This window comes from Sapajus apella, unplaced genomic scaffold (genome assembly GCF_009761245.1).
Source record: "Sapajus apella isolate SASKATOON/1434 unplaced genomic scaffold, GSC_monkey_1.0 scaffold119, whole genome shotgun sequence".
Lineage (NCBI taxonomy): Eukaryota > Metazoa > Chordata > Mammalia > Primates > Cebidae > Sapajus > Sapajus apella.
The window spans coordinates 1891370-1918784 of NW_022437059.1; the positions used below are offsets into that span (position 1 = coordinate 1891370).

At 41.4% G+C, this 27415-nt stretch overlaps 1 protein-coding gene across 5 annotated transcripts; it reads right to left on the reverse strand.

Moving 5' to 3' along the window:
- Nucleotides 1–1788: 1788 nt before the first annotated feature.
- Nucleotides 1789–27038, reverse strand: FCRL1 (Fc receptor like 1). Of its 5 annotated transcripts, none has more exons than XM_032260731.1 (11): nucleotides 26530–27038; nucleotides 12858–12878; nucleotides 9618–9884; nucleotides 8132–8419; nucleotides 7670–7948; nucleotides 7231–7347; nucleotides 6155–6182; nucleotides 4661–4749; nucleotides 4377–4439; nucleotides 3679–3707; nucleotides 1789–2449 (listed from the first exon to the last, which is right to left on the reverse strand). In XM_032260731.1, the coding sequence occupies exons 1-11, from the start codon at nucleotides 26558–26560 to the stop codon at nucleotides 2378–2380; spliced, it is 1284 nt and encodes a 427-aa protein (XP_032116622.1). In that variant the 5' UTR covers nucleotides 26561–27038; the 3' UTR covers nucleotides 1789–2377. The 5 variants fall into 5 exon arrangements, with proteins under 5 accessions (XP_032116622.1, XP_032116621.1, XP_032116626.1 ...); XM_032260730.1 differs by having other exon boundaries at nucleotides 3679–3710; nucleotides 26530–27035; XM_032260735.1 differs by having other exon boundaries at nucleotides 3679–3710; nucleotides 9618–9769; nucleotides 26530–26626.
- Nucleotides 27039–27415: the final 377 nt, after the last annotated feature.

The window sequence follows — 27415 nt, forward strand, 5'->3', positions numbered from 1 at the left end:
CCACAAAGCAAAAACCTATCATTGATATATGAAAGATAAAGAGAGAAATCAAAGCATACCACGTACCACTACAGAAAATTATCAAATCACAAGGGAAGACAGGAGGAGAGGAAGAAAAGAACAAAGGATCTATAAAACAATCAGAAAACAATTTAACAAAAGACAATAGTAAGTCTTTACCTATCAACAACCTTGAATGTGAATTATTAAACTCTCCAATCAAAAGATATAAAATCTGATATAAAAAAAACAGAATAGTTTTTTTTAATGAAGTCTTGGTCTGTCGCCCAGGCTAGCGTGCAGTGGTACGATCTCTGCTCACTATGACCTCCACCTCCCCGGTTCAAGCAACTCTCCTCCCTCAGCCTCCTGAGTCACACACCGCCACACCCGGCTAATTTTTGCATTTTTAGTAGAGACGGGGTTTCACCACATTGGCCAAGATGTTCCTAATTTCCTGACCTCAGGTGGTCCGCCTGCCTTGGCCTCTCAAAATGCTAGGATTACAGGAGTGATCCATGCACTCAGCCAGATTTTTTTAGAAGACCAAACTATATGCTGCCTACAAGAAACTCACTTCACCTTTAAGGGTACACACAGACTGTAAGTGAAAAGATAGAGAAAGGAAGTCCATGCCAATAGAAACCAGAAGAGAGCAAGCAGAGCACACTTATGTCAGACAAAACAGACTTTCATTCAAAAACTGCAAAAGCAGGCAAAGAAGATTATTAATAATAAAAATGGGCCAATCATCAAGAAGATATAACAATTATAAATTTATAAGCACCCAATATCAGAGCACCTACATATATAAAGCAAATTGAATTGGTATGAAGGGAAAGATCAGCTGCGATATAATAATAGTCAAATTCTTGAGTACTCCACTTTTGACAATGAATGGATTGTCAAAATCAATACATTCCATAGGCTTTCTTTATCCCTTTTCATTGTTTTTGCTCCCCTGACTGCACGTTTCAAATAACCTGCCTTTGAATTCACAGATTCTTTCTTTAGCTTCTCATTTTTGCTGTTGACGCCTCTATATGCCTCAGACACAAAATCAGTAAAGAAACATCACATTTAAACTACACTTTAGACCAAATGGACCTAACAACCACCTACAGAACATTCCATTGAACAGTAGCAGAACAGATATTCTCCTCAAGTACACATGAATCATTCTTCAAGATAGATCATATGTTAGGTTACAAAATAATTATTAATAAATTTAAGAAGATTGAAATCATATCAAGTATGTTTTCCAACCACAATGTTATGAAATTAGAAATATGAACAGGAATATTGTAAAATTTATAAATATGTGAAAATCAAACAACACATGAACAATCAATGGTTTGAAGAATATGTCAAATAGAAAATTATCAAAATTTCAAGACAAACGAAAATGAAAATACATTCTAAAATTTATGACATGGAGCAAAAGCAGTTCTAAAAGGAAAATTTGTAGCAATAAATGCCTATGTTAAAAAATAAGAAATATCTCAAATAAACAACCTAACATAATGCCTCAAGAAACTCAACAAAGAAAAACCAATTAGGCCAGAAATTAGTAGAAGTAGGAAAATAACAAAGGTTAGAGCAGAAATACATAAAATAGAGACTAGAAAAAACGATAGAAAACATCAATGAAACTAATGGTTGGCTTTTGAAAAGATAAACAAAATTGACAAACTTTTAGCTAGACAAACTTATAAAAAGACCCTGTCTCAAATAAAAAATAAAATAAAATACAGACTTCAAACCATATTACTACAATTTCAAAAATTATGTGACTCAAAGAAGACACACTGTATTCATAAAACGTTTAGAGGCTGTAATAGATAATTTTGGATGCAGTATAGGTTGGCCTATATATACAAAATAGGTCAAATTAAGTGTAATCACAATAACTTTTTATGTACCTTTGTTTTAAATATAAATTGGTAACAATGACTCAAAATAAATAGAGTCCTATTTTAGATGGAAACACGACAATCCATGTAAGTGGCAGGGCTGGAGTTCTGTGTTGCCTGGGCAGAGAAAGCGCTTAGACCTAATGATGGGCACAGCTCTCTACTGAGGAGTCCTGCAGAATCACGAACCTTGAGTTCATGTGCTCTAAGCTTCACTGTGCCTCCACCCCAAGATCCCAATTTCTTTTATTCCATCTTGTTTAGTCTTGTAAACAGAGAAGCATAATTTGACCTGTTCTCAAAGGAGGCAGCAGGAATCTGGTTCTGATAACAAAGTTCCCGTTGGAGAATGGCACCCGGAAGAGATATACCAGAAAGCTGATGCTCCAGGATCGCTGAAGAACATATCAGGTCTGAGGCTTGGTGTCATGGATGGTTTTCAAAGAGCAGAATTTTCCATAACCTTACACAGCGTCTTCATAGTCCACATCTGTAATGCTTGCTTTCCTCGGCCTGGCATAGATGTCTATGGAAACCTGGAAGCAAAGGTTAGGACTGAACAGGAAGTCAAGGAAAACATGCCTCCACTGGTCCTCTTCCCCAGTCAGTTTGATGCATCTTATCATGGCACACCACACAACACAAAAATCAGGGCCTCTTGAAAAAGTGTGGTCCAAGGCCAGCATTTTCAGAGTGCCTGTATCCCACTGGTGGACTAAAAAGATGCTCCTGACAAGCGGCAAACTGATGCAAACATACAACGCCTTCCCGCATTCTTTTTTTTTTTTGAGACGGAGTTTCGCTCTTGTTACCCAGGCTGGAGTGCAGTGGCACGATCTTGGCTCACCGCAACCTCCACCTCCTGGGTTCAAGCAATTCTCCTGCCTCAGCCTCCCGAGTAGCTGGGACTACAGGCGGCGCCACCGTGCCCAGCTAATTTTTGTATTTTTAGTGGAGACAGGGTTTCACCATGTTGACCAGGATGGTCTCGATCTCTTGACCTCATGATACACCCACCTCGGCCTCCCAAAGTGCTGGAATTGTAGGCGTGAGCCACCACGCCCAGCCCCTTCCCTCATTCTTATGGGCCATTATTAGGGAGGCCCATGGGCTGTCATTTTTTAAAAGGTTGCCAGATTTTGTGTTCATAAACTAAATTTGGCATGTCACTGGAGTTTGCCAAGGATTTGAATTTTGTCCTGAGATGCTTGGCTGCCACACTGCACTAGATAAAACTGCAAAGCACCTACTACCTTTGCATACATGCACAGAGTTGGAATTTCTGCAGTTTTCAGAGAGTATTTTTGTATCATTGGTGATATCTTGGATTATTCCAAGTTAACCAATTACTGATTTTTAATGACACAAATTACTATTAGCTTAGCTTTGTTCAATATTAATTTAGTTGCTGTGGATTGTTTGGCTAACCTTATAAAGTGATGGATGTACGTACGGCTCAACAATATTTTAGGATAAAGATTTTCAAAGATATAGAATTTTTAGACTAGGTATGCACTGCAGTTTAACTAAAAATCATTCATGTGTCCATTGCTAAAGTAAATATGTTTGTAAGCCTCCAAAATTTCCTTGTACAATGACACCTTATTGTTGTAATTACATGTTTTTACCTCCATTGCGTTGGGAGGTAGGAAAGAGGTAGATCATGGGATTTTTGCTCTTTCTAAGTGGCTATAATTTAAGAAGTTTGAGAGCCAGGTCCCAGAGGAAAGAAAGAACATGGAGAAGAGAAAACAAAGACTCTTACCTTGTCCTCCCTATGTGCCCCTGGGGTTTCTGCTGTAGAGAGAAGGTAAGTGATGTGAGATTCCACTTATATTTAAAGTCCTTCACTAAACTCGTGTTAAGAAAAGCTTCTTTCTCTCCCATCTATTTCCCATGAGTTGATTTCCATTCATTTTTTCTGTCTTGCTTTTCTGTTTATCACAAATATGATTCCCTTAGTAGCCAGAGGAAAATTGGCAGCCTGGGGCTGGGGGGGGAGGGGGTAAGTGGGCCTCCTACGCCAGCTGTGATGGGGTTATGAGGAGTGTGTCACGCTTACTCAAAGAGGGAAGGCAGAAGCCATCACCTCTGATGCTGCCACATGATGAGGAGTAAGGCATAAAATGTAGGCCTTACGATGACACCTTATCGTAACTACATGTTTTTACCTTCAATGTGTTGGAAGCAGGGAAGAGGTAGACCATTGGATTTTTGCTCTTGCTAAGTGGTTGTAATTTAGGAATTTTGAGAGCCAGTCCCCAGAGAAAAGAAAGGACCTTAGCATCAGCTCTGGGCTCTACTCAAGGTAGCTCCAGACCAAAGGACAGCCTCCAAGTACACACAGTGATGCTCACAGCCTTCTGCTCTGAAGAATGCTGTTATCTGATATGCACAGCCTGATTGTTCTCTTTGTTCCAGGAAAGACAAAAGTCAGAGACAAATGTATTCCCCATGTCTCACCTGCTGCTGACTGCTGGTTATAGTACACCAATGAATAAACCTCGTCCCCACGTACAGCATTCGCTGCGAGAGAAGGAAGGAGACATCATGACACAGCCCCTGATTCCTGTCTTTCAAATTACTCCCTACCATCCACCAGTCACAGCCATGAAGACAGATGAGTCATTTGTTTGTAGCAGAGGCTGGGACACAGCAAAGTCAGGTTTGGCTAGCAGATGTTATCCCATTGTCCCTTCCCCAGCTTGCTCTACCAACTTTGGTGCGGGTCATTTGGGAAGGCTCACCATTTTCATATACAGGCTGTAGCTGCCCTGGGGTAGGTGAGTTTGAGTTGAGGCAGGTGAACTCTTGGGGTACAGGGCTGGGAAGACTCCTGCAAACACAGAGACACATGTTATTTATCTGAAATTGCATCCCAAATAATGCAGCTATTGCATTGAAGAAGAGAAGCCTGTAAGAAATGGTCCTGAGCAGAACACTAAATTATAGGGAAATGATCAGCTAGAAGGCACGGCAGGGTGGTATGAGCCCTGGCCCTGTGCACAGGCTGAGTGGGGCACTGCAGAGCAGGTACCAGAGGGTAACTCCATGGGTGTAAGGTTCTCTTCTGACTGGCTCACTGTGGTACTGCCCATTCCCAGAATAGTGTCATTCATATCATGAGTGCTCCCTAAATATTAAATGAATAAATATTGATTCATTCCAGGCAGAAAACACTTTGCTGAGCAGAACAAGGAACTTGAGGAAAGGGCAGAAGAAAATGGTTCTTCATGGGCAGATGCCAAAGAGTGCTACTCTGATTTGAAAAAAATGTCTGTTTATTGTTGGCGTAAATGATAATACATTATTTTTTAAAGTCAACTAAACATTGGTATCTCTAGATGGAAGTATTTTTAAAAAATATTTTCCTCCTCTAAACATCTAAAGAACTTCATGGATAACTGTTCAGTATGTTTATTCCTGTCCATCTTACATTCCAGAAATGTGCATGTATCTTACCTACCCTAAAATACTTTCAAACTCTCAAGAGCTTTTTATATTTCACACCTCTCAGCACTCAACAGAATGACTTACAGATCCTCAAATATTGGTTGATTGATTGAATTAATGCATGATCCTGCTGATAGCAATGTGATTTTATTCATTTATTTATTCATTCATTCGTTTATTATTTATTATTTCATTTATTATTAATTCATTCATTTATATTTATTTATTTGAGACGGAGTCTCGCTCTGTTGCCCAGGCTGAAGTGCAGTGGTGCCATCTCAGCTGACTGCAATCTCCGCCTCCCGAGTTCAGGCAATTCTCGACCCTCAGCCTCCTGAGTAGCTCGGAATACAGGTGCGCACCACCACAACTGGCTAATTTTTTGTATTTTAGTACAGACGGGGTTTCACCCTGTTGCCCGGGGTGGTTTGGATTCTGGAGCTCAGGCGATTCACTCGCTGTGGCCTCCCAAAATTCTGGGATTACAGGTGTGAGCCACCGTGCCTGGCTGCAATGTGATTTTAATATTCTGCAGGGGTGTGGAGGGGGATCAATAGGAAAAATAATGAAAAGATTTATCATTAATGTACGAAATCTAAAAGAAGGGAAGTGACAGTGAATTGTTCAAAGTTGCCAGTAGGAGAACTCAGGAGTGCACTTTGAGTATGATAAAATAGGAAAAAAAAAAAAAAAAGAAAGAAAGAAAGCTGAGGAGAGAACAAATCTAAATCTATTTTTAAAATCAATTTTTCTGCATTATTGGCACATATGAAGAAAACAGGCCTCACCTGAGTGGATCCCTGGCTGAACGTCTTCCTGCAAGACAAACAAATGAGCATACACATAAATGGAGGAACCTCACTGTCAGTGCTTTTGTATACCCTGTGCAGGGATGTCCCTCATGCTCAGATGCCCACTGTGGGTGCCACTGTGTGCCCAGAAGACATCCTGGCAATCATTTACAGAGCCTTCATTTCACAGACAGAAACTCAGGTCCTGAATCATTAAATGAGCTTCCCAAAGCCAATTAGTACCAGAGCTAGGACTTGAGAGCCAAGTCTCTGAACTCCTACATGTATTGTATGTTTTGGTTTTGTTTCACAACCACACCACAATCTTATTGTGACATAAGTTCTTGGAGGCAGGTGCTGCCACAATCATGCTATAGATGGCGTGAGGTACCGAAAGATGTCAGAAAAGCTTGGAATTGAAATGGGAATCGTAGTGTCCTCTCTTGCCTTGTCTCCAACTTCCTCAGTGAACGGGAGACCAAGGTTAAATATATAAATAAATATATAATTACCAGTTGTGATAACGTGTGAATCTAACAACTTGAAACTCATAATAAGAGAGAACCGCTGTGGGCTGTGCAGGCCAGGTGAAGCCTCTTGGACAAAATGACATTTCAGAGGAAAAGTGAGAAAGTTCCAGCAGTAAGTAGAATGTGTAGATGTGTGAATGTGCATTTCAGAGAAGAAAAAGCATGTGACAATACTTGAAGGCGAATCAGAATTGATGCACTGACTTTAGTGCTGGGATAGCGTCAGGATAGCTGGAACTGCTGACTGTATTTCTCTTCTGTGGGCAATTATTTTGAGTAGTACATTTTTGTATAAAAATTAAATCCCAGAAGCACAAAATATCACTTGAACTTCAATTAATAGCACATGGGGGATGGAGAACGTTACAAAACTTTATACTATGTTAATAGGCACCATTCCTACCTGCTGGGGTTGTGGGCAGATTCACAGGCAAGGTGGCTAAGGGCATATACATCTTTTGCAGTATACATGTCACAATTTCAGCCTATTTCAGTGAAAACAAAGATCACAGTAACAAAATGCCACTCTCCTTAAATACTAACCTATTTTTCTTTTGAGGCCATAGCAAAATAATAAGGCCACGGTGACAGGTCCAAGGGTGCCAAGCAGCCCCTCAATGACTCTTGAGGTAATATGATTGCTTCTGTCTCCTGTGGGCACTAGAGGGAGAGACTTGTGCATGATCTGCTGGGAGGAAGGGCTTGGGGCTTAGAGAGCAGACATCTTGGGTGTGGGTTGTGCCCAAGGTCTGCTCTTCCAAGTGGGGACTTATTTATTTGTCTAGGGACTGGTGGGTTATCACATTTATGAAAAGAGAAGAGCAACACCCAAACTTAAGTTCTCCATGCCTCTCTGATACATCACTCATAACAGCACCTCACCCAGAAGCCCCACCTTTGGTAGCACACCCCCGGAAGCAAAACTCTCCCAGGATGCTGGGAAGGAGACATTGACCAAGACACTCCAGAGCCTGAGCTATACCTATGAAGTCGAGTGTCACTGCTTCACTGCGCTGGGCCCCCAGGCCATTCTTGGCCTCACAGGAGTAGTTTCCAGAATGTTCTGCAGTCAGGGAGAGGTTGAAGGAGACTCCTCCTCCAGAGGGGGCCGAGCTGCTCCCGAAGGTGACATCCTCATGATAAAACCAGTACAGGATTGGGGGAGAGCCTCTCTGGGCCTCACAGTGAAGCTCCAGCACATCCCCCACCACAGCCTCAGCTCTGGGAGCCCTGAGTGTGAGGATGGGGCGAGACACCGGAACTGAGGGAGACAGTAGACTGTAAGAGAAGGTCTCTGACAATGCAGCAAACTCTAAATCCCTGCCCACCGATGCTCAGCCCCACTGAACTTCCTCAGCATGCCCCAGGGAAACTTTGTGTACCCCAGGGAAGTATGGAACCCACTTTGAAACCAGCTGGCCGAACGGAGGGTAGTGGAACTTACTTCTGACAGTGATGCTCACCAGCCCACTGGGGCTGGGATCATAGCCATTTTCGGCTACACAGTAATATTGCTCAGCATCGCTCTCCCTCACTGTAGGGATCTCATACTCTGCTGTCAGTGAACGCTGGGTCTTTGTCTGAAGGTTTAAACCTGTGGCCCCTTTGTACCAAAGGAAGGTGATATTTCCTGTGCCCATAGCGACTGAGCAGATGAGGACCAGCCTGTCTCCCTCCATCACCTGTCCTCCTGGGGGCTGAGTCTCCAAGCTCACATCAGCGACAGGGATTCCTGTGAACACAAGATGACATAAGAAGACCCTGAGTAGGGAGAGTTTCAAAGATAGTAAGTAGATGTGACAGTCCTGAAAGCAAAGGCCATGAGTGAACTCAGTGATGTATATACCTTAATTTGGGTGAGGGGGGAAGGGGCCTGCTGATTGTTTGTGTTGATGCTGGTAGGATAAGAAAGACACCCTAGTGTTACCACAGAGGGTGTAGCATCACCTCTCTCCCTAGAACAATGTGACTTCCATGACCCTACTCCCTCAAACTTTCATTTTTTTCAAGGCACAATAGTATAGTGAAGTGATCATAAGTCCAAATTGTAAATCAAACTGCCTTATTTGAAGAGGGGTTCCAACTCTTTCACTTGCTGTGTGTGCTTGATCAAATTACTCAACTTCTCTGAGAAACAACTTCCCATCTGTATGTAAAGGAGAGCTGGTAATGATAGTTATCTCCTGCAGTTGGATGGTTCAATTACCCAATATCTGTGAAACACTAGGATAGGGCCTGCCATGTATAAACTAAACTGCTCAGTGACTATTGTGGTGGTGGTGGTGGTTCAGTTTCACCAGTATTGAGTTTTTAGCAATTGTGGGAGAGCACAGCCTTTTGGAGGTATTAGACATTTGCTTCACAGCACCATAGAATGGGAGAGGGTGTTGGAAATGTCAACATTGACGTGGAATAACACGATGAATTACGAAGCACTCTTTCCTATGTATTTTTTTTTAATCAAGCCCCAACTGCCCTTCCATAAGGCCGGCTCCAGTAACCTATTCTATACATTCCTTCCACAAAACCTTTCCGAGCACCTCAGTCCTATTTCTCCCTTCTCTGTAGCCTTTGTCAACAGCCAGACCTCCACAATGCAGCATCACATATTTCACCCTAGTTATTCGGAGTGCTGGCTGAGCATCCACTTCGTGTAGTCAGGCACCAAGTATTGTGCAGCTCTTCCCCCCACACCCTCCAGCACAGTGAAGACACACCATAAGGGTTTCCTAAGTACTCTCTGTTTGCCTGAATGGAAACAGAGTGAATAATGGAAGATCCCCTAAGGATCCTGAAAATAAGAGAAACTAAAAAATATCTTTCAAACAGTTCCTACTCTTGCAGAGGCAGAATACGTAACAGTGAGGATTAGCCTCTTGCCTCTGCCCTTCTCAGCCAGTCGGGGGCAGACTGACCCCACTGCCACTCACTTTGCACGTTTATCTGGGATATCGGGCTCCTCAGGACTTTGGATGGCATTGCCTGTGCCTGGCACCAGTAAGACCCTGAGTCTTCTTTCCACATGGCGGTGATCTCGAGCTTGGGGGAGCTGCTCCAGCCCTGGCCCAAGGCCCTGGAATCTCTGAAGAAGCAGAATTGGAACTGGGCATTTAATGTCTGTAGAGAGTGCATCTTACAGGTCAGGGTCACCGGGCTCCCCTCTGTGGGGCGGGAGGGGCTGGCTATCAGCAACAGCTCTAGAGAGAGGAATTAAACACAAATGTTTAATAGGGTTCAGAGTTTCTGGTAAGAGGCACTTTGTGTCTCAGCACTTGCAGACAAGACTCAAAGAAACAGTTGACACACAGGCCACCCAACATGCCTCCACCAGCCCCTGGTGGCCCATGGCTTTCCTATGCCATGAACTCACCCTGCTCACCCCTGGCACATCCTGCCCCTGTGCAGCATTATCTTTCAGAGGCAACCCTTACCTGTGACTTGGATCTTACTATTTTTTGAAGTTTCTGTTCATAAACTAAAAACACCTTTCTTGAAGCCAGCCTAGTAATATTGAAGACTGTCACTGGAGTTGGCACTGGAGATGGTGAAGCTTGATGTTTTATTCAAAGTGAGTATCTTTCTTTTATCCTTGTAAGCCACTTTCATTCTCATCCTCTGTTCCCTTTCCCCTGGCATCTCAGAACCACACTATCTTTTTCAAAAACAGAACATGGGACCTGCAGGGTCGATCTGTCCAGGAAAGACATAGAAGAATCCAATCCCCTCATTGCTGACTCTGTCCTGCCTCTATTGTTGCTATTTCTCTTTGAATAAATGGGGTGTATTTCCTTGGAAATACCCAGTACCCACCATCTACACAGCTCAGCTCCCTTGATCTGGGGCTTCTGTACAAACCTCTGCAGAAACTATGACCTAAGGAGCTAATTTAATTCATACCTTAAACCTCAGGGATGTGTCCCTTTGGAGTGTTAGGGGCTCTTTTCTTTTTCTTTTTTTCTCCTTTTTTCTTTTTTCAAGACAGGGTCATGTTCTGGCTCTCAGGCTACAGTTCAGAGATGCAATCTCAGCTCACTGCAATCTCAACCTCCTGGGCTCAAGCAATCATCTCACCTCAGCCTCTCAAGTAGCTGCAACTACAAACACATGCCACCAAGCCCAGCTAATTTTATTTATTGTTTTGTAGAGACAAGGTCTCATTATGTTGCTCAGGCTAGTCTCGAACTTCTGGGCTGAAATGATCCTACCACCTTTGCCTCCCAAAGTACTGAGTACAGGTGTGAGCCACTACTCCTGGCCTGGGACTCTTTTCTGGTGATAAAGATGGTTAAAGTTGTGCTCTTCTCTCTCTTCATCTCCGCAACTTGCAGTAGCCCATAAAAGTGTCACAATCCCTAATAGCTGTGGGCTGTTTGGGCATTTGTTTATTCAACTCTCAGAGCCTCTGCCCCTTGGAAAATGTTGGACTTTCCCTAAGACAAACCTCCCTTCTTCACCAGATGAAAATGACAAGTGTTTTGGATTACTGGGGGGTGATTCCTAGTTCAATATCTGTAATCTCTAAGCTTTTCTGCTGAGATGTGCTTTTTGAAAAAACCTTTTAAACATCAGTTTCATCCATATATTTTCTTTGTCCTGAGGCATAGAATATCTTAGAGTCACTGTCTTTTCTTGGAAAACTGTAGTACCCAGGAGACTGACCAGTAGCACAGCTCTTGGAGCTAAGCAGGACAATAAATGAAAAAGGCATTTAGGCCAGGCATGGTGGCTCATACCTGTAATCCCAGCACTTTGGGAGGTTGAGGTGGGTGGATCACCTGAGGTCAGGAGTTCAAGACCAGCCTGGCCAACATGGTGAAACCCCATCTGTACTAAAAATACAAAAATTAGCCAGGTGTGGTGACATGCATCTATAGTCCCAGCTACTTGGGAGGCTGAGGCAGAGGAATCACTTGAACCCAAGAGGCAGAGGTTGCGGTAAGCTGAGATCACACCACTGCACTCCAGCCTGGGTAACACAGTGAGACTCCGTCTCAAAAAAAAAGGGGTCAGGGGAGCATTTGGGCATCTGTAACCCACTTTTCTCAGTGGGGCTAGGGTGGTGATGAAGTAGGAAACCGGACAGGGCAGACTGCAAGGGTCTGGAGCTCAGTCTTACAGCTCAGAGCTTGTTTCAGATAATTCTCTGACAGCAGAGACCACCTGGAAAATACCTGGTGACAGAAACTTGGTTTCCTCATCTTTGATATGGCTTTGGATTTCTGCTTAGGCTGGGATTGGACACTTGAGTTACGGGTAAAGATGAGAGCAGACACAAGGCATGCATGGGATTAACACAAGTCATGAGTTAGGCTTGGGCAACCATTAGCTAAGGAACCTAGAAGGCTAGATTGACTCGGAATCTCTCTGGCAACAGGAATTCCTAGTCTTGTGTTCCCTAGTTGCACTTGCAGCCTATGTTCTTGGGGTAGCAAGGCAATCTCTTTTAACTCTGTGGCTAGTATGTAATGTACAAGATAGCAGTCCTCACATTTTTAACACTGAGCGTGACCTTGTGTAGAGTCCTTGGTGGGGAGAGGAATTCCCTACTCTCCCCCTCTGGTAAAAGTAAGACTTTGAATCAGGATCAGAGCAATGAAGTAAGTTTGCATAGACCAGAGTCCGAAAGAGAAAATGAGCTGGGGTAACACGTGTGGCTGCAGAGGAGGGTTAAAAAGAGGAAGGAGGTAGCAGTACTAATTTATTCCACACACGGCTGGAGGATTGACTCTAACGTTCTCCATGGATGCGGGATTTTGGCATTTCCTTCATCACCCCTGGTGACACACACAGCCTTGGAGCACAACTGGGAAGGGGAGCTCCTGAGGCTGGGAGGACAGAGATGCTTCTAGCATGAATCTTCAGCAGCCTTTGCCTTCCTCGAGTAAACAGCTGTGCTGGGACTTCCCGGAAATAAGACTGTGTTCTTGAGAAGGCCAGAGCGAGACCTGTTCACCCCACTGAGCAGACACGTGTCAGGTGCAGAGGCTGAGGTAAAGACAGAGCAGCCCAGGCCCAAGGGAGCCACTGATGTTTGTACACCTCAGCAGCTGTCACCCTGATACGTCTTGGGCAGGGAGGGGCTGCTAAGACAGGAATCCTCAGGCCTCTTGTGCTGACCTAAGTATCAAAATACCCACAGACCCTGAATAATAAAAGGAAGTGCAACTCACCAATGGCTTCACAGAGTGGAGCTAGGAGAGAATGCGGCAGAGATCAGTACAGAGCAGCAAACCCCACACATCTGCAAAGTCTAAGTTCTCTGAGAGATTCCCGACACCACACCCTCCATCCCTTGTGCCCTCCCTGCATCTCTCTCCTCCTCCCTCCTCCTCTCTCGCTTCTCCCCCTCCTTCTTTCATCTTCTCTTCCTCCCTCCTTATCCTACCCCCGCTTCTCTTCTTCTTGCCCTCTGCTCCTTTCCCCGCATTTCACGTCACTCACGGAGCACCTGCCCGCAGAACCACACGTGGATCTTTTCATGATCATAAGGTAATTGCCAGTGATTTTTGTTGGCTGTGATTAGGAGACGGCGTCTTTGCCAACTACCTAGCAGCTCCCTCTTCAAGCTCCTCCTTCCCACTCCCACCTCCTCCTCTCAAAAGTCTGGAGGATCCAGCTTTGGACTCGCTGTTTATGGGAACAAGAGTCAGGCAAGGAGAGTGCAAAGCCTCGGACTCAAGGCGTGGAGACTCTTTGTTTACCAATTTCAGATCAGAGGAGGCTTAGGTCCAGAAAAGAAATTCAGATTTCTCCAAAACCTCTTCTGTCCTGAGGAGTTGACCATAATATTATGGCTCAATGATCAAAACATAATAATTCTGGGGAAAATGCAGACTGTGTAGCTGGATGACACAGGTTTGAGGACTGGCTCTTCCTCTTTCAAGCTGTGTGACTGTGGGGGGAAATGTCTCACCTCTCTGTGCTTTAGTTTCCTTGTCTATAAAGTGCAGATAACAGTAATACTACCTCACGGAGTTTGTGTGAAGATTAAATAAATTCATATTCTTAAGGAACTTAGACTAGTACCTGGAATTTACTTATTCAGTAAACATTGTGTCATCATTATTACACACTTTATCCAAGCTCGGTTTGAGATACTTCTTAGATTAATGTTTCCTTGAAACATTAGTTCCTTGGGTAGGAGAAAAGTATCAATCGGAGATAGCATAAAATCCTATTTTATATATTTATCCATACAACAAATAATTTGAAGTGCTCACCGTATGCCAGACATGGAGTGGTGGGAGTGAACATGAATGACAATCTTTGATGTCGAGAAATGTATATTATAGTGGGAGAGAGTCAGTTTAAAAATAAGTATATAATATTTTTTTAGAGGGTGATTGGTGCTGTAAGAAAAGTAAAGCAGAGAAATAAGACACAGAACATTGTAAGATGGTCTTAACTGTTTAGATAGATTTAGACAGATTCAGTAAAAACCTAAATGAATCAGGAAACAAGTCTTCTGAATATTTGGGAAAGAGCATCCCTGGCAAAGGAAACAGCAAATGCAGGTATCCTGAGGATGAAATAAGCTCGTACAAGGACGAAAGAGAAGGCAAGGGCACCTGGAGCTGACCAGGTAGGGGGGCAGGTGTTAGTTACCAGTGCCTGAGAAATAGAAAAAATCCAGTCACAGGCACTTTACAGACTTGTCAACAGTTTTGGATTTCATTCTAGGTGTGATGGGGAGCTATGGACAGTTCTTACTTAATTTACAATATCACTCTGACACTGTGAGGAAGACAATATACAAGTGCAAGAAAGCAGGGAGAACATTAGTGGGAATTTAGTTTAGGAGAGATGGTGGCTCAGATTAGGCAGTGCTGGTGATAGGAAGTGGTCAGACGTTAGTATAAACTCTGAAAGCAGAATTCATAGGAATGGCTTATGATTAAATAGAAAGTTCAAAAGAAGAGAGAGGAGAATTATGTATGACTCCTAGATTTTTGGCCACAGCAACTGGAAGAATGGTAGTGACGTTCAGATAAGGCGTGGGGGGAAATAGGTTCAGTTTTGTGGAGGTGGTGTACGGCTGGAAGATCAAGAGATCTGTTTGAGTTTAAGATGCCTGTTAAACACCTGATGGCTTGTTAAGTCTGAGATGATTATTAAGATGTCTATTACACACCCGAATGCAGCTCAGTACATACAAGGTATTTAAAAGAGAGGTCAAAGCATTTAAGCTTACGATGCCGTATGAAGTGACATAATTATATAACTTGGGGAAGTGAGTATGGATGAAGTCTAGGCATCAACTTTGAGACGGTCCAATATTTTGAGGTCAGCAAGGAATCCAAGCCAGATGCAGTAGCTTATGACTGTAATTCCAACACTTTGAAAGACTGAGGAGGGAGGATTATTTGAGGCTAGAAGTTTGAGACCAGCAAAACAAAACTCTTTTTTTTTTTTTTTGAGACAGAGTTTCACTCTTTTCACTCAAGCTGGAGTGCAGTGGCACGATCTTGGCTTACTGCAACCTCCACCTCTCGGGTTTAAGCGATTCTTCTGCCTCAGCCTCCTAAGTAGCTGGGATTACAGGCATGTGTCATGACACCTGGCTAATTTTGCATTTTTTTTTTCTTTAGTAGAAACTGGGTTTCATCATGTTGGTCAGCCTGGTCTGAACTCCTGACCTCAGGTGATCCACGCACGTTGGCCTCCCAAAGTACTGGGATTACAGGCGTGAGCCACCGCATCTGGTCAGAAAATTGTTTTAATTAGCCAAGTATGGTTGCATGTGTCTCTGGTTCCAGCTACTCAGGAGGCGGAGGCAGGTGCATCACTTGAGACCAAGAATTGAAGGCTGCAATGAGCCGTGACCATAGCACTGCGCTTCAGCTGGGGCAACAGAGGAAGACCTTGACTCTAAAAAAATTAAATAATTTAGCCAAGAGACTGAAAAGCAGCAGATACTGAATTAGAAAGAAAACCAGCAGATACGATATTCCAGAAGCCAAGTGAAAAATGTTTCCAAAAAGAAGAGTGATCAAATGGCCCTGAGAAATTGAGTAAAATAAAAAATTAAAATTGACTCCTGGATGCAGCAACATGAAGATAGTTGATGCTTTTGCAAGAACAGTTTCAATGGAGTGGTAAGGATGAAAGATCGATTTAAGTGGGTTCCAGGAAGAATGAGGAAGAACTATAAGGACCTAGACCAGTTTACCAGGGATTAGGAATGGGGAAAGATTTGACTGACTATAAGGAATTTAAGGCACAAGGAATTTTTTTTTTTTAGATGGGGTCTCGCTCTGTCACCCAGGCTGGAATGCAGTGGTGCAATCTCGGCTCACTGCAACCTCCACCTCCCAGGTTCAAGCAATTCTCCTGCCTCAGTCTCCTGAGTAGCTGGGACTACAGGCATGTACCATCATGCCAGATAATGTTTGTATTTTTAGTAGAGGTGGGATTTTACCATCTTGGCCAGGCTAGTCTCAAACTCCTGACCTCAAGTGATTCACCTGCCTCAGCCTTCTAAAGTGCCGGAATTACAGGTGTGAGCCACTGTCCCAGGCCAGGGAATTTTTGAAGACATGAAAATGTCCTGTGTTTTTATTCTTCTGGTGGTTATACGGCTCTAAACCTTGGTCAGAAATTATAGACAGTGTTTCAAAAAAGTAAATATTAATGTATATAAATTAAAAGTAAATTTTAAATAAATAATGAGAGGAGGTGAGGCAAAAACAGCAACTCGCTGAAAACTTTATTTTTTCTTTTCTTTTATTTTTTTAAGACGGGGTCTTGCTCTGTCTCCCAGGTTGGAGTGCAGTGGTGCTATCCAGGCTCACTGCAGCCTTAACCTCCTGGGCTCAAGTGATCCTCTGACCTCAGCCTCCCACGTAGCTGGGACTACAGGAATGTGCCACCATGCCAGGCTAATTGTTTATTTTATTTATTTATTTTTTGTGGAGATGAGCTCTTGCTATGTTGTCCAGGCTGGTCTCAAACATCTGGTGTCAAGCGATCCTCCCGCCTCAGCCTCCCAAACTGCTGTGATTACAGCAATGACCACACCTGGTGCCCTGAAAACTTTATAAAGGGAGACAGAATAAATGGTGTAGTAAACAGAAGCCTATTTCTATTATTTGAAGAGAATAGACATTGTCAGTGATGTTGGCAAGATAGCTGACTAGAAGTGTCTGTTACTCATCCCCTTCCCTCCCAAAAAAAGACTGAAACAATAAGGAAACAACTACACTTTGACTGCATTGTCTGCAGGAGAGCACTGACGTACATACAGCAAGAAAGTGGCAGAAACCTACGGGGCACAGAAACTCAGGATGGCTACATAAAAAAGGGAATGGAACACCCTGCCTCTGCAACCCTGTCTCCTCAGTCAGGATCAGCTTGGAACCCAGGCGGGGATTCAGTCCTAGGAGGGGCTTTTTCCCGAAAACAAAGGTAAAGAAGTTCCCCAGAAGCCCTGATTATGTCTGTGGACACTGGTAGTCTTTGTTGCTGGAGAATCCTGCAGTTCTCATAGCCCCTAAGTCCAGTTTTGGAAGCTGCCCAGAGTTCATATGGGTGCATTATTCTAGAGAAAGAGCCCGTACTGTGGCTCCTCCCAGCCGCGTGACCCATGCTACTACTGCTGCTGCACAGCACCGTCTTGAAACTAGAGCAACTACTAGAGTGTGTTCTGTTCTTGGGGGCGGTAGTCACTGCATCTCTTCATCCCTGAGGCCTCACCATCATTGCATCATGCTCACATGCAGTAGTCCACCATTTACTAGCCAAGCTGCCCAGCTTCCTAACCCATGAGAACAAGCTGTCTAGGAAGCACTCCATTTTCTCCATCCTAATGGCTTCAGTGCCCCAACCCAGGGACTCAAAACCTAGGCTCAGTGAGATAGCTGTGATCCTGTCACTTCAGTCCACAGTCCACATGACATTCTGCCCTGCCAAGGACTAGGCAGTCCTGCCCAGAGGGCAAGTCAAGCCTTATCCAGCAGACCAGCCATGTGCCTGCCTCCTTGGCATATGACCCAGTCAGGTATCCTGCCCCTAGGGAAGTCACAGCTGAGCCAGCAGACCAACTGTGTGCCTTCTTGGTGTGAAAATCATCCTGACACCTCACCCCTGGGGAAACACAGCACTTGCCAATCTGTATTATTCTGCCCTTCTGGGTCAAACAGCCTAAGTGTTCTACCTGGATCTGAACTAGCCCTCTGGAGCCTGAGCTGCTGATGCACACCATCTCCTTGGGGAGTGAAGCCAACATGCACTGTTCCCCGCTCTCCAAAGCCCAATACATAGCTGCATACCATGACCATTCCCAGGTCTTTGCTGTCACTACAGCTGGCATCATAGAGCTGGGGCCACTACTGCGTCCCACCACTCCAGGGGCCAGAGTCACCACTATGTAATACACTCTTTCCTGGTGCCTAAGTTGCCACTGTGTCGCATTGGCTTGTAGCTATGGTCTGCTCCAGTGTCTGAGCCTTTGGAACACCCTTTATGCTTAGAGCCATGATAATGCTGTGCCTTCACCCCTAGGATCAAAGTCACAGCTATAACCTAGCCCCTTGGGCCTGAGATACTGAGGAGTGCCTCAGAGTCACATTCTTTGGCTTGGTGGAAGAGCTGTGTCCATCTATGCCTAAGACAGTGAACCTGCATCCGGACACAGATCCACAGCAGTTCAACAAGACACTGAGTGCAGGACCACAACCACCTCAAGCATCTGTGTCCCGAAACACAGTTTTACCGTGCCTGCCTGTGACCCATGCCAGGACCAACACCAAAAGAGATCCTCTCAGGAATGAGGGTCTACAAGGAAAAGAACAAGAAGATTCCTAAAGCTCTTGCCACTGAGAACTGTAACAATCTATCTTGTGACGCCACCACCACCTTCACAAATTTCTACAGCCTAGGCCACTGAGGCACACACAAGCATTGCTGACATTGATCACTGCTGAAGAAATTACACAGAGACCACACTACTATCCTCACCTGAACCAAAGCCAATGCACCCTGCTCAGCTAAGAATCTATCTCTGCCCTAGGATCCATCTGAAAGTCTTTTGTTATAAAAGCCACTCTATAAAACTGCAAGAGGTGGTTTTTCCACCGGATGCACAAATATTAAAGCAGGGACATGACAAACATGAAAAAGCAAGGAAACATGACCCCACTAAAAGAACACAATTATTTTCCAATAACTAACTGGAGATGTATTAATTTCCTAATAAAATTCAAAATTATAACCTTTTTTTAAACTCTCACAGTTGTGTTGGAGCATATTCTTTGTATCATATCTATGTCTTTTTGAAAGGCAAAGACATATCCTTTCCATTTTTTTTTTTTTTTTGCCTGACACCATGCTGGGCTAATTTTGTTATGTTTTTACTATTTTACTTTAAGTTCTGGGGCACACGTGCAGAATATGCAGGATTGTTACATAGGTATACACGTGCCATGGTGGTCTGCTGCATCCATCCACCTCATCACCTACATTGGGTGTTTCTCCTAATGTTATCCCTCCCAAATCTTCCCACCCTCTGCTATCCCTCCACTAGGCCCCCACCACCTGCCCAACTGACCCAGTGTGTGATGTTATCCTCCCTGGGTCCATGTGTTCTCATTGTTCGACACCCACTTACGAGTGAGAACATGTGGTGTTTGGTTTTCTGTTCTCGTGTGAGTTTGTTGTGAATGATAGTTTCCAGATTCATCCACTTCCCTACAAAGCACATGAACTCATCCTTTTTTATGGCTGCACAGTATTTCCTGGCATATATGTGCTACAATTTCTTAATCCAGCCTATTGTTGATGGGCATTTGGGTTGGTTCCAAGTCTTTGCTATTGTAAACAGTGCCGCAATGAACATACATGTGCATGTATCTTTATAATAGAAAAATTTATAATCCTTTGGGTATATATCCAGTAATGGGATTGCTGGGTCAAATGGTATTTCCATTTCTAGATCCTTGAGGAATTGCCATGCTGTCTTCCACAGTGGTTGAACTAATTTACACTCCCACCAACAGTGTAAAAGTGTTCCTATTTCTCCACATCCTCTCCAGCATCTGTTGTCTCCAGATTTTTAAATGTCTACTGATTTTTTTTTTTTTTGAGACGGAGTTTCGCTCTTGTTACCCAGGCTGGAGTGCAATGGCGCGATCTCGGCTCACCGCAACCTCCGCCTCCTGGGTTCAGGCAATTCAGCCTCCTGAGTAGCTGGGATTACAGGCACGCGCCACCATGCCCAGCTAATTTTTTGTAGTTTTAGTAGAGACGGGGTTTCACCATGTTGACCAGGATGGTCTCGATCTCTTGACCTCGTGATCCACCCGCCTCGGCCTCCCAAAGTGCTGGGATTACAGGCTTGAGCCACCGCGCCCGGCCTGTCTACTGATTTTTAATGATCAACATTCTAACTGGCATGAGATGGTATCTCAATGTAGTTTTCATTTGCATATCTCTAATGACCAGTGATGATGAGCATTTTTTCATGTTTGAGCACATGAATGTCTTCTTCTGAAAAGTTTCTGTTCATATCCTTTGCCCCCTTTTTGATGGAGTTGGTTATTTTTTTTTCTATGCATGTAAACCAGTAAATCTAGAAGAAATTTTGTATTATTAGAGTACCAGAAGGAAAAGATATAGGGAAAGTTATGAAAGGCATATTTGATAAAATAGTAGCTCAAAACTACCCAAGTCTTGGGATGGATATGGGCAACCAAATCTATGAAGCTCAAAAATCCCCAAATAGATTTAACCTGAAGAGGTCCTCTCCAAGGTACATTATAATCAAACCGTTAAAGGTCGAATACAAAGAGAATTCTAAATACAGCAAAAACATAAAGTCACACATAAAAGAATTCTCATAAGAGTATCAGCAGGTCTATCAGCAGAAATCATGCAGGCCAGGAAAGAGTAAGATGATATATTCAAAATGCTGAAAGAAGAAACTTGCAGCAAGAATACTATACCCAGAAAAGCTATCTGTCAGAAATAAAGGAGAAATAAAGTTTCACCCACAGAAGCAAAAGCTAATGGAATTCAAGACAATTAGACAAACCTTAAAGTAACTGCATAAGAGAGTGTTCAAACCAGAAGTGAAAGGAAAATAATTATTACTCCATGAAAACATGTGAAAGTATACAATTAACTAATAGAGGTAAATTGATCATCATATTCAGAAAAATCTCACTACTGTAATGGTGATGTTTAAATCTTTCAAATATCTAGTATGATGGTTAAAAGTCAATATAGTTAATAATAACTATAGTTGCAATAAGTTGTTAAGAAATACACAATATAAAATGTGTAATGTAAAGCAACAAAAATATAAATTATGGGGCAATGGTAAATGTGTAGACCAAAGTTAAGTTGTTATCAGCTTAGTCTATTATAACTATAAGACGTTTTATATAAGCCTCATGGTAGCCACAAAGAGAAAATTGACAGCATGTATGCAAATGAGAGAAAAGAATCAAAACTTAGTGCTACAAAAAATCCACCAAACCACAGAGATAAACAATAAGAAAGAAACAAAGGAATGAAAGATCTACAAAACAATTGGGAAATACTCAACAAAATGGCAGGAGTAAGTTTTTACCTATCAATAGTAATCTTAAATGTAAATAGATTAAATTATTTAATTAAAAGATATAGAGTGGCTGTATGGATTTTAAAAAACAAGACCCAACTATATTCTGTATTTCTATATTTGCCCATAAGAAACTCTACCGGTAAAGACACAAATAGAAAGTGAAGGGATGAAAAATAAATACCATGAAAATGGAGAACAGGAATAGCTATGCTCATATCTGATATAATAGAATTTAAGTCAAAAACTATAAAAAGAGATAAACAAGGTCATTGTAATGATAAAGGGGTGACTTCATCAGGAAGATATAACAATTTTAAACTTATATATATCCAACACTACAGCACCCAAAAATATAAAGAAAATATTATTAGAAGATGTAGACTGCAATATAGTAATAGTAGGGGACTTTAACACTCCACTTTCAGTAATGGAAAACCATCCATAAAGAAAATCAATAAAGAAATATCAGATATAAACTACACTCTAGACAAAATAGACCTAATGGAGTTTTATACAACATTTCACCCAATAGCGGCAGAATTCACATTTTTCTCAACTGCACATGAAACATTCTCAAGGATAGATCAAATTTTAGGAAGCAAAATTCCTTAAATTCAAAAAATTGAAGTCATATGAAGTATCTTCTGACAACAAAGGTATAAAACTTGAAATCAATAACAGAAGGTACTTCAGAAACTTCACAAATACACGAAAATTGAACAACGTGCTCCCAAAGAGCCAATGAGTCAATGGAAAATAATTAAAAGAGAAATTTTAAAATCTATTGAGACAAATAAAAATGGAATCACAACATACCTAAATCAGTGAAATATAGCAAAAGCAATTCTAAAAGGGAAATTTATAGCAATGAATGCCTATATCAAAAAAAGAAGAAAGATCTAAAATAGCTAACCTAAGTTTCACCTCAAGGAGCTAGAAAAACAGGAACAAACTCAGCCCAAAATTAGTAGAAGGAAGGAAATAATAAAGACCATGGCAGAAATAAATGAGATAGAGACTAGAAAAACAATACAAAAGATCAATGAAATGAGTCAGTTTTTAAGAAGATAAAATTGACAAACTAGCTAGACTAAATAAGAAAAAAAAGAAAATTCAAACAAATAAAATCATAGATAAAAAAGGAAACATTACAACTGACATCACAGAAATACAAAGGATCATAAAAGACTATTGTGAGCAATTATGTGCCAACAAATTGGTAACTTAGAAGAAATAGATAAATTCATGTGTACATAAAACTTCTCAGGATTGAATTATGAAGAAATAGAAAATCTGAACAGAGCAATAACAACTAAGGGAATTCAATCAGTAATAAAATGTATCCCATTAAAAAAAAAAAAAAAAAACCTAAAACCTGATGGCTTCACCGCTCAATTCTACCAAACATTTAAAAAACTAATACCAATTCCTCCCAAATGATTTCAAAAAAAATTAAAAGAAGAAAACACTTCCAAACTCATTCTAAGAGACCAATATTTATTTGATGCCAAAACCAGACAAAAACACAACAAAAAGAAAACTACAGGCAATATCTCTGATGGACATAGATGTACAAATTCTCAACAAAACACTAGCAAACCAAATTCAACAGAATGTTTTAAAAATTCCTTTACCATGATCAAATGGGATTCATTTCAGGGATGAAAAAATGGTTCAACATGCAAATCAATAAACATGATATTATCACATTAACAAAATCAAGGATAAAAAAACAACATGATCAATACATGGACAAAAAGCATTTGAAAAAATTCAACATTCATTCATGTTAAAAACTCTCCAAAAATTAGGCGTGAAAGAGATGTACCTCAACATAATAAATGTCATATATGACAAGCCCATAGCTAATATCATACTGAATGGGGAAACATTGAAAGCACTTCTCTAAAATCTAGAACAGGAGAAGGATGTCCAATTTTGCCATTTCTATTTAACATAATACAGGAAGTCCAAGCCAAAGTATTAGCCAGGAGAAAGGAAAAAAAGGGCATCCAAATTGAGAAAGAAGTTAAATTGTCCCTGATGGCAGATCAGATCATCTTATATATAGAAAACTCTGGACTCCACCAAAAAGTGTTATCTAACAAATGAATTCAGGGAAGCTGCTGGATACCAGATAGATAGATGGATGATAGATAGATAGATAGATAGATAGATGATAGACAAATTAATAAATCAGGAGTGTTTCTATATACTAATAGTAGTATATAGTAGTGTTTCTGTATACCTGCAAAATAAATTAAGAAAACAATTTTATTCACAATAATTATTTTTTAAAAATACTTAGGAATAAATTTAACTGAAGAGATGAAATAGCTCTACACTGAAAACTATAAAACATTAATGAAAAAAATTGAAGAAGATGCAAATAAATTGAAAGATATCACATGTTCATGGATTGGAAGAATAAATATTGCTAAAATGTCAATACTACCCAGAATACTCTACAGATTCTATGCAATCTCTATCAAAATACCAGTGACATTGTTTACAGAAATAGAAAAAAAAAATCCCCCAAATTTGTATGGAACAACAAAAACAATAACAGCTCAAACAATCTTGAAGAAAAAAAGCTGGAGGTAGTACACTACCTGACTTCAAAACATACTACAAACCTATAATAATCAAAACAGCATGATACAGGCATAAAAACAGACACATAGACCAATGGAACAGAATAGAGAGCCCAGAAATAAATCCACACATTTATAGCCAACTGATTTTCAACAAAGGTGTTAAGAATACACAATGTGTAAAGGACAGGGTCTTCACTAAATAGTGTTAAGAAAACTGGATATCCACTTACAGAAGAATGAAATTAGATTTTTATCTCTCACCAGAGACAAAAATCAACTCAAAATGAATGAAAGACTTACATGTATGACCCTAAACTGAAACTACTAGGAAAAAACATGGGGGAAAGCTCTATGTCATCAGTTTGGCTAGTGATTTTTTGGTTATAACCTCAAAAGCAAAAGCAATGAAAGCAAAAATAGACAAATGGGATTACACACAACCAAAAGATTTCAGCATAGCAAAAGAAACAATCAACAGAGTGAAGAGACAACTTACAAAATAGAAAAAAGTATTTGCAGTCAATACATCTGAGAAAAAGTTAATATTCAAAATATACAAGAAATTCAAACAACTCAATAGTAAGAAAACAACTCTATTAACAATGGTCTAATTCTCAGAAGAAGACATGCAAATGGCCAACAGGTATATGAAGAAATGTCCAACATCACTAATCATCAGGGAAATGTAAGTCAAAACCACAATGAAATATCACCTCATACCTGTAAGAATGACTATAAGCAAAAAGACCACAGATAACTAGTGTTGTCAAAGATGTGGAGAAAAGAGAATCCTTACATGCTGTTGGCGGGACTGTAAATTAGAAGAGCCATTATGGAAAACAGTATGGAGGCTCTTAAAATATAAAAAATTGAAATACCATCTGATTCAGCAATCCCACTGCTGGGCATGTATTCAGAGGAAATTAAAGCAGTGTGTTAAAGAGATCTCTGCACTCCCACATTTACTGCAGGACTATTCACAATAGCCAAGACAGGATCAATGCAGATGTTCATCAATGAATAAGTGTACAAAGAAAATGCAGCATATATACTATTCAGCCATAAAAAATAATGAAATCCTATCATTTGCAACGTGGGTGAACCTGAATGGTATTATGTTAAGTGAAATGAGGTTGGCACTGGAAGACAAGTACTGCACTATCTTACTCACAAGAGGCTTGGGTAGTAGGGGGGAAGAAAGAATGAGAAAGTGTTGTTCAAGGAATATATAATTACACTTAGATATGGAGGAGTCCAGAACAGACAAATAAAGAGAGACAGAAAGTAGATAATGATTGCATGTGGCCAGAGGATAGAGGGGTAAGGATAGGTGAAGGGTTGGGAAAAAATTGGGAATGCCTGCTAGGCATTGGGTATGGAGTTCTTCCTCAGATGATGAGAACATTCTAAAATTGTGGTGAGAGTTGCACCACCCTGCGACTTTAATAAAAACCATTGACTTGTATAGCTTAAATGGGTGAATTGTATCACATGTGAATAATATTTCAATAAAGCTGCTTTTATAAAAGGTATTATAGCATGTTTATATGTTTATGGGAATAATTCAGAATGAAGAAACATATTGATGATGGAACAAAGTTTTTGAGAAAGTAAGAGGCTCACGGGCTCAACGCACAAGTGGAGCAGTCTTGTCATCAACAGGATGAGGGGCAATACATTCATGGTAGGGGAAGAGAAGGCAGCGTATATGAATGCAGAGGTGAGTGGGTCAATAGCAATAGAAAGATGAAAGAGTTTTCTTCTAGCTGCTTTTATTTTCTCAATGAAATATGAAGCAAGATTATACAATGAGAATGAACAGGGAAGTTTGAGGTGACAGGATAAGGCATGCAATAGCGATCACGGAGCAACATGGACTATGAACAAATAGGATGATTGCCTGGCATTGTTGTTGGCTACCTGAGATTCAGGGGTCCTACACTTAAAAAAGGATAAGTCATCAGGGTCTTGCCTTAAAAAAAAAAAAAATCCCATTCAGCTGTTTATGCCAGGGAGTGAAGCAAGCAGAAGGGCATATAAACCAGGAGAGTGCTATGGGGAAAGAGAGATGAAGGTGCACTCAAGGGAGGGCTGTGGCAGTGAGCTGAAGAATTTGAGCTGAGTGCCATGAGACGGGAGCACATGAAGTGTACTCAGCAAAAATGGTGAAGTAGTCCTGGAGCAATTGGAAGACATGCTGGAGACAGAGCGTGGGAGAAAGTGAGCTAGAAACACAATGTAGTCGGGGGATACATGCTGAAAACAAAGGAGTGTGACAAGTTCTAAGGTCTGACGATGGGAATGGGGAGTCAGAAAGAGATAAAAGGAAATACTGTTGATAGTAAGAAGAGCAAGGAATTCAGATGCTAAAAATTGTTATACAGATGATTTTTTTTTTGCAGCTGTTGAAAACACTGAGAACAAAGACAATTATTGATGCTGAAGGAAGATAGTGAACACTCCCTATGAGATAAAACCGAAATGATAGTTTTCTTGAAAATTCTGGCTTGTTGAAGTATCTACAACTTTTTTGCCTAACTCTGAGCCCCCAGTGGAAGTAGAGATCTGAGCATCCCCGAGCATCAGCTGACAGAACCTTAGCCCTGAGAAGTCCTTACAGCTCTTCAGGAAGCAGAGCCCAAGTATGATCGCATCCTATAGCCTGCTCTGAGTCGTCCAACTCACCACAGATCAACAGCAACAGCCTTGGCAGCATGAGGACCAGGTCAGGGTTGGTACCTAGAGATGCCTCTCATCAAAAAAAGAATGCACTTCAGAGTCGAGCGGCAGCAGCTCATCAGAGGTTTGAGGAAGTTGGGATGGGGAGTTACCCTTCAGCAGAGTAGAAGAAGAAAGAAGAGCCCTCCAATGACCCGTCTGCATTTCCTCTTCTATGAAGGCTGAGAAAATTAAAGATACTCCTTTTTCAACTTAGTTTGATTCAACTCCACAAGTTGCACCTAATACACATCACTATTTGAGGGACTTCTTCAAGAACGCATGTATCTCAAAGGAAGTTTCTTAAAGGCAGTTTCTTACTTTGATGAATCTCATTAGGTGATGGTCCTGTTGAAATTCATCTTTGATACATCTACAATACTTTTTACCTTTGTTAGGGCTGTCTCCTGGATTGTTTCCAATAGGCACATTCTTCTTTCTCAGCAATATAGGCCCACTATGCAAACTTTCTCTAGTGTAGTCACATTATGCAAGCATATCAGTACATCTGAGAATGATGGGCTGTTACCCAGGTTATGTGTAGGATCTGACCCTTGTTGCATATGATGACTTGTGTACAGGGTCAAGCTGTTCATACAGATATGTGTTTTGATATTTAAACTTTCAGTGTACCAGTAAATGAGCATGAAATCACTGAAAAATAAAATCATGGCAAATTACAATCTGGAGGATGGTTGAAAATGAAATACAGAAAAGAAGCACATGCAAATTAGCTTCAGGGCACTTGAGAAGTGTTCACCATTAGTACTAACTCTGGCATTGATAAAATTGGCTCTGTTTTACCTCAAAATCAGGGAAACTATAATCTCTCCCATTCCTACCTTGAGCACAT

Coding starts and splice junctions, on each gene's coding strand:
- FCRL1 (XM_032260730.1), bottom strand. CDS start 26,560: ATGCTGCCAAGGCTGTTGCTGTTGATCTGTG. Junction 8,420..9,617: donor ATCCCAGATAAACGTGCAAA/GTGAGTGGCAGT, acceptor TTGTGTTCACAG/GAATCCCTGTCGCTGATGTG. Junction 3,711..4,376: donor TAACCAGCAGTCAGCAGCAG/GTGAGACATGGG, acceptor TTCTCTCTACAG/CAGAAACCCCAGGGGCACAT.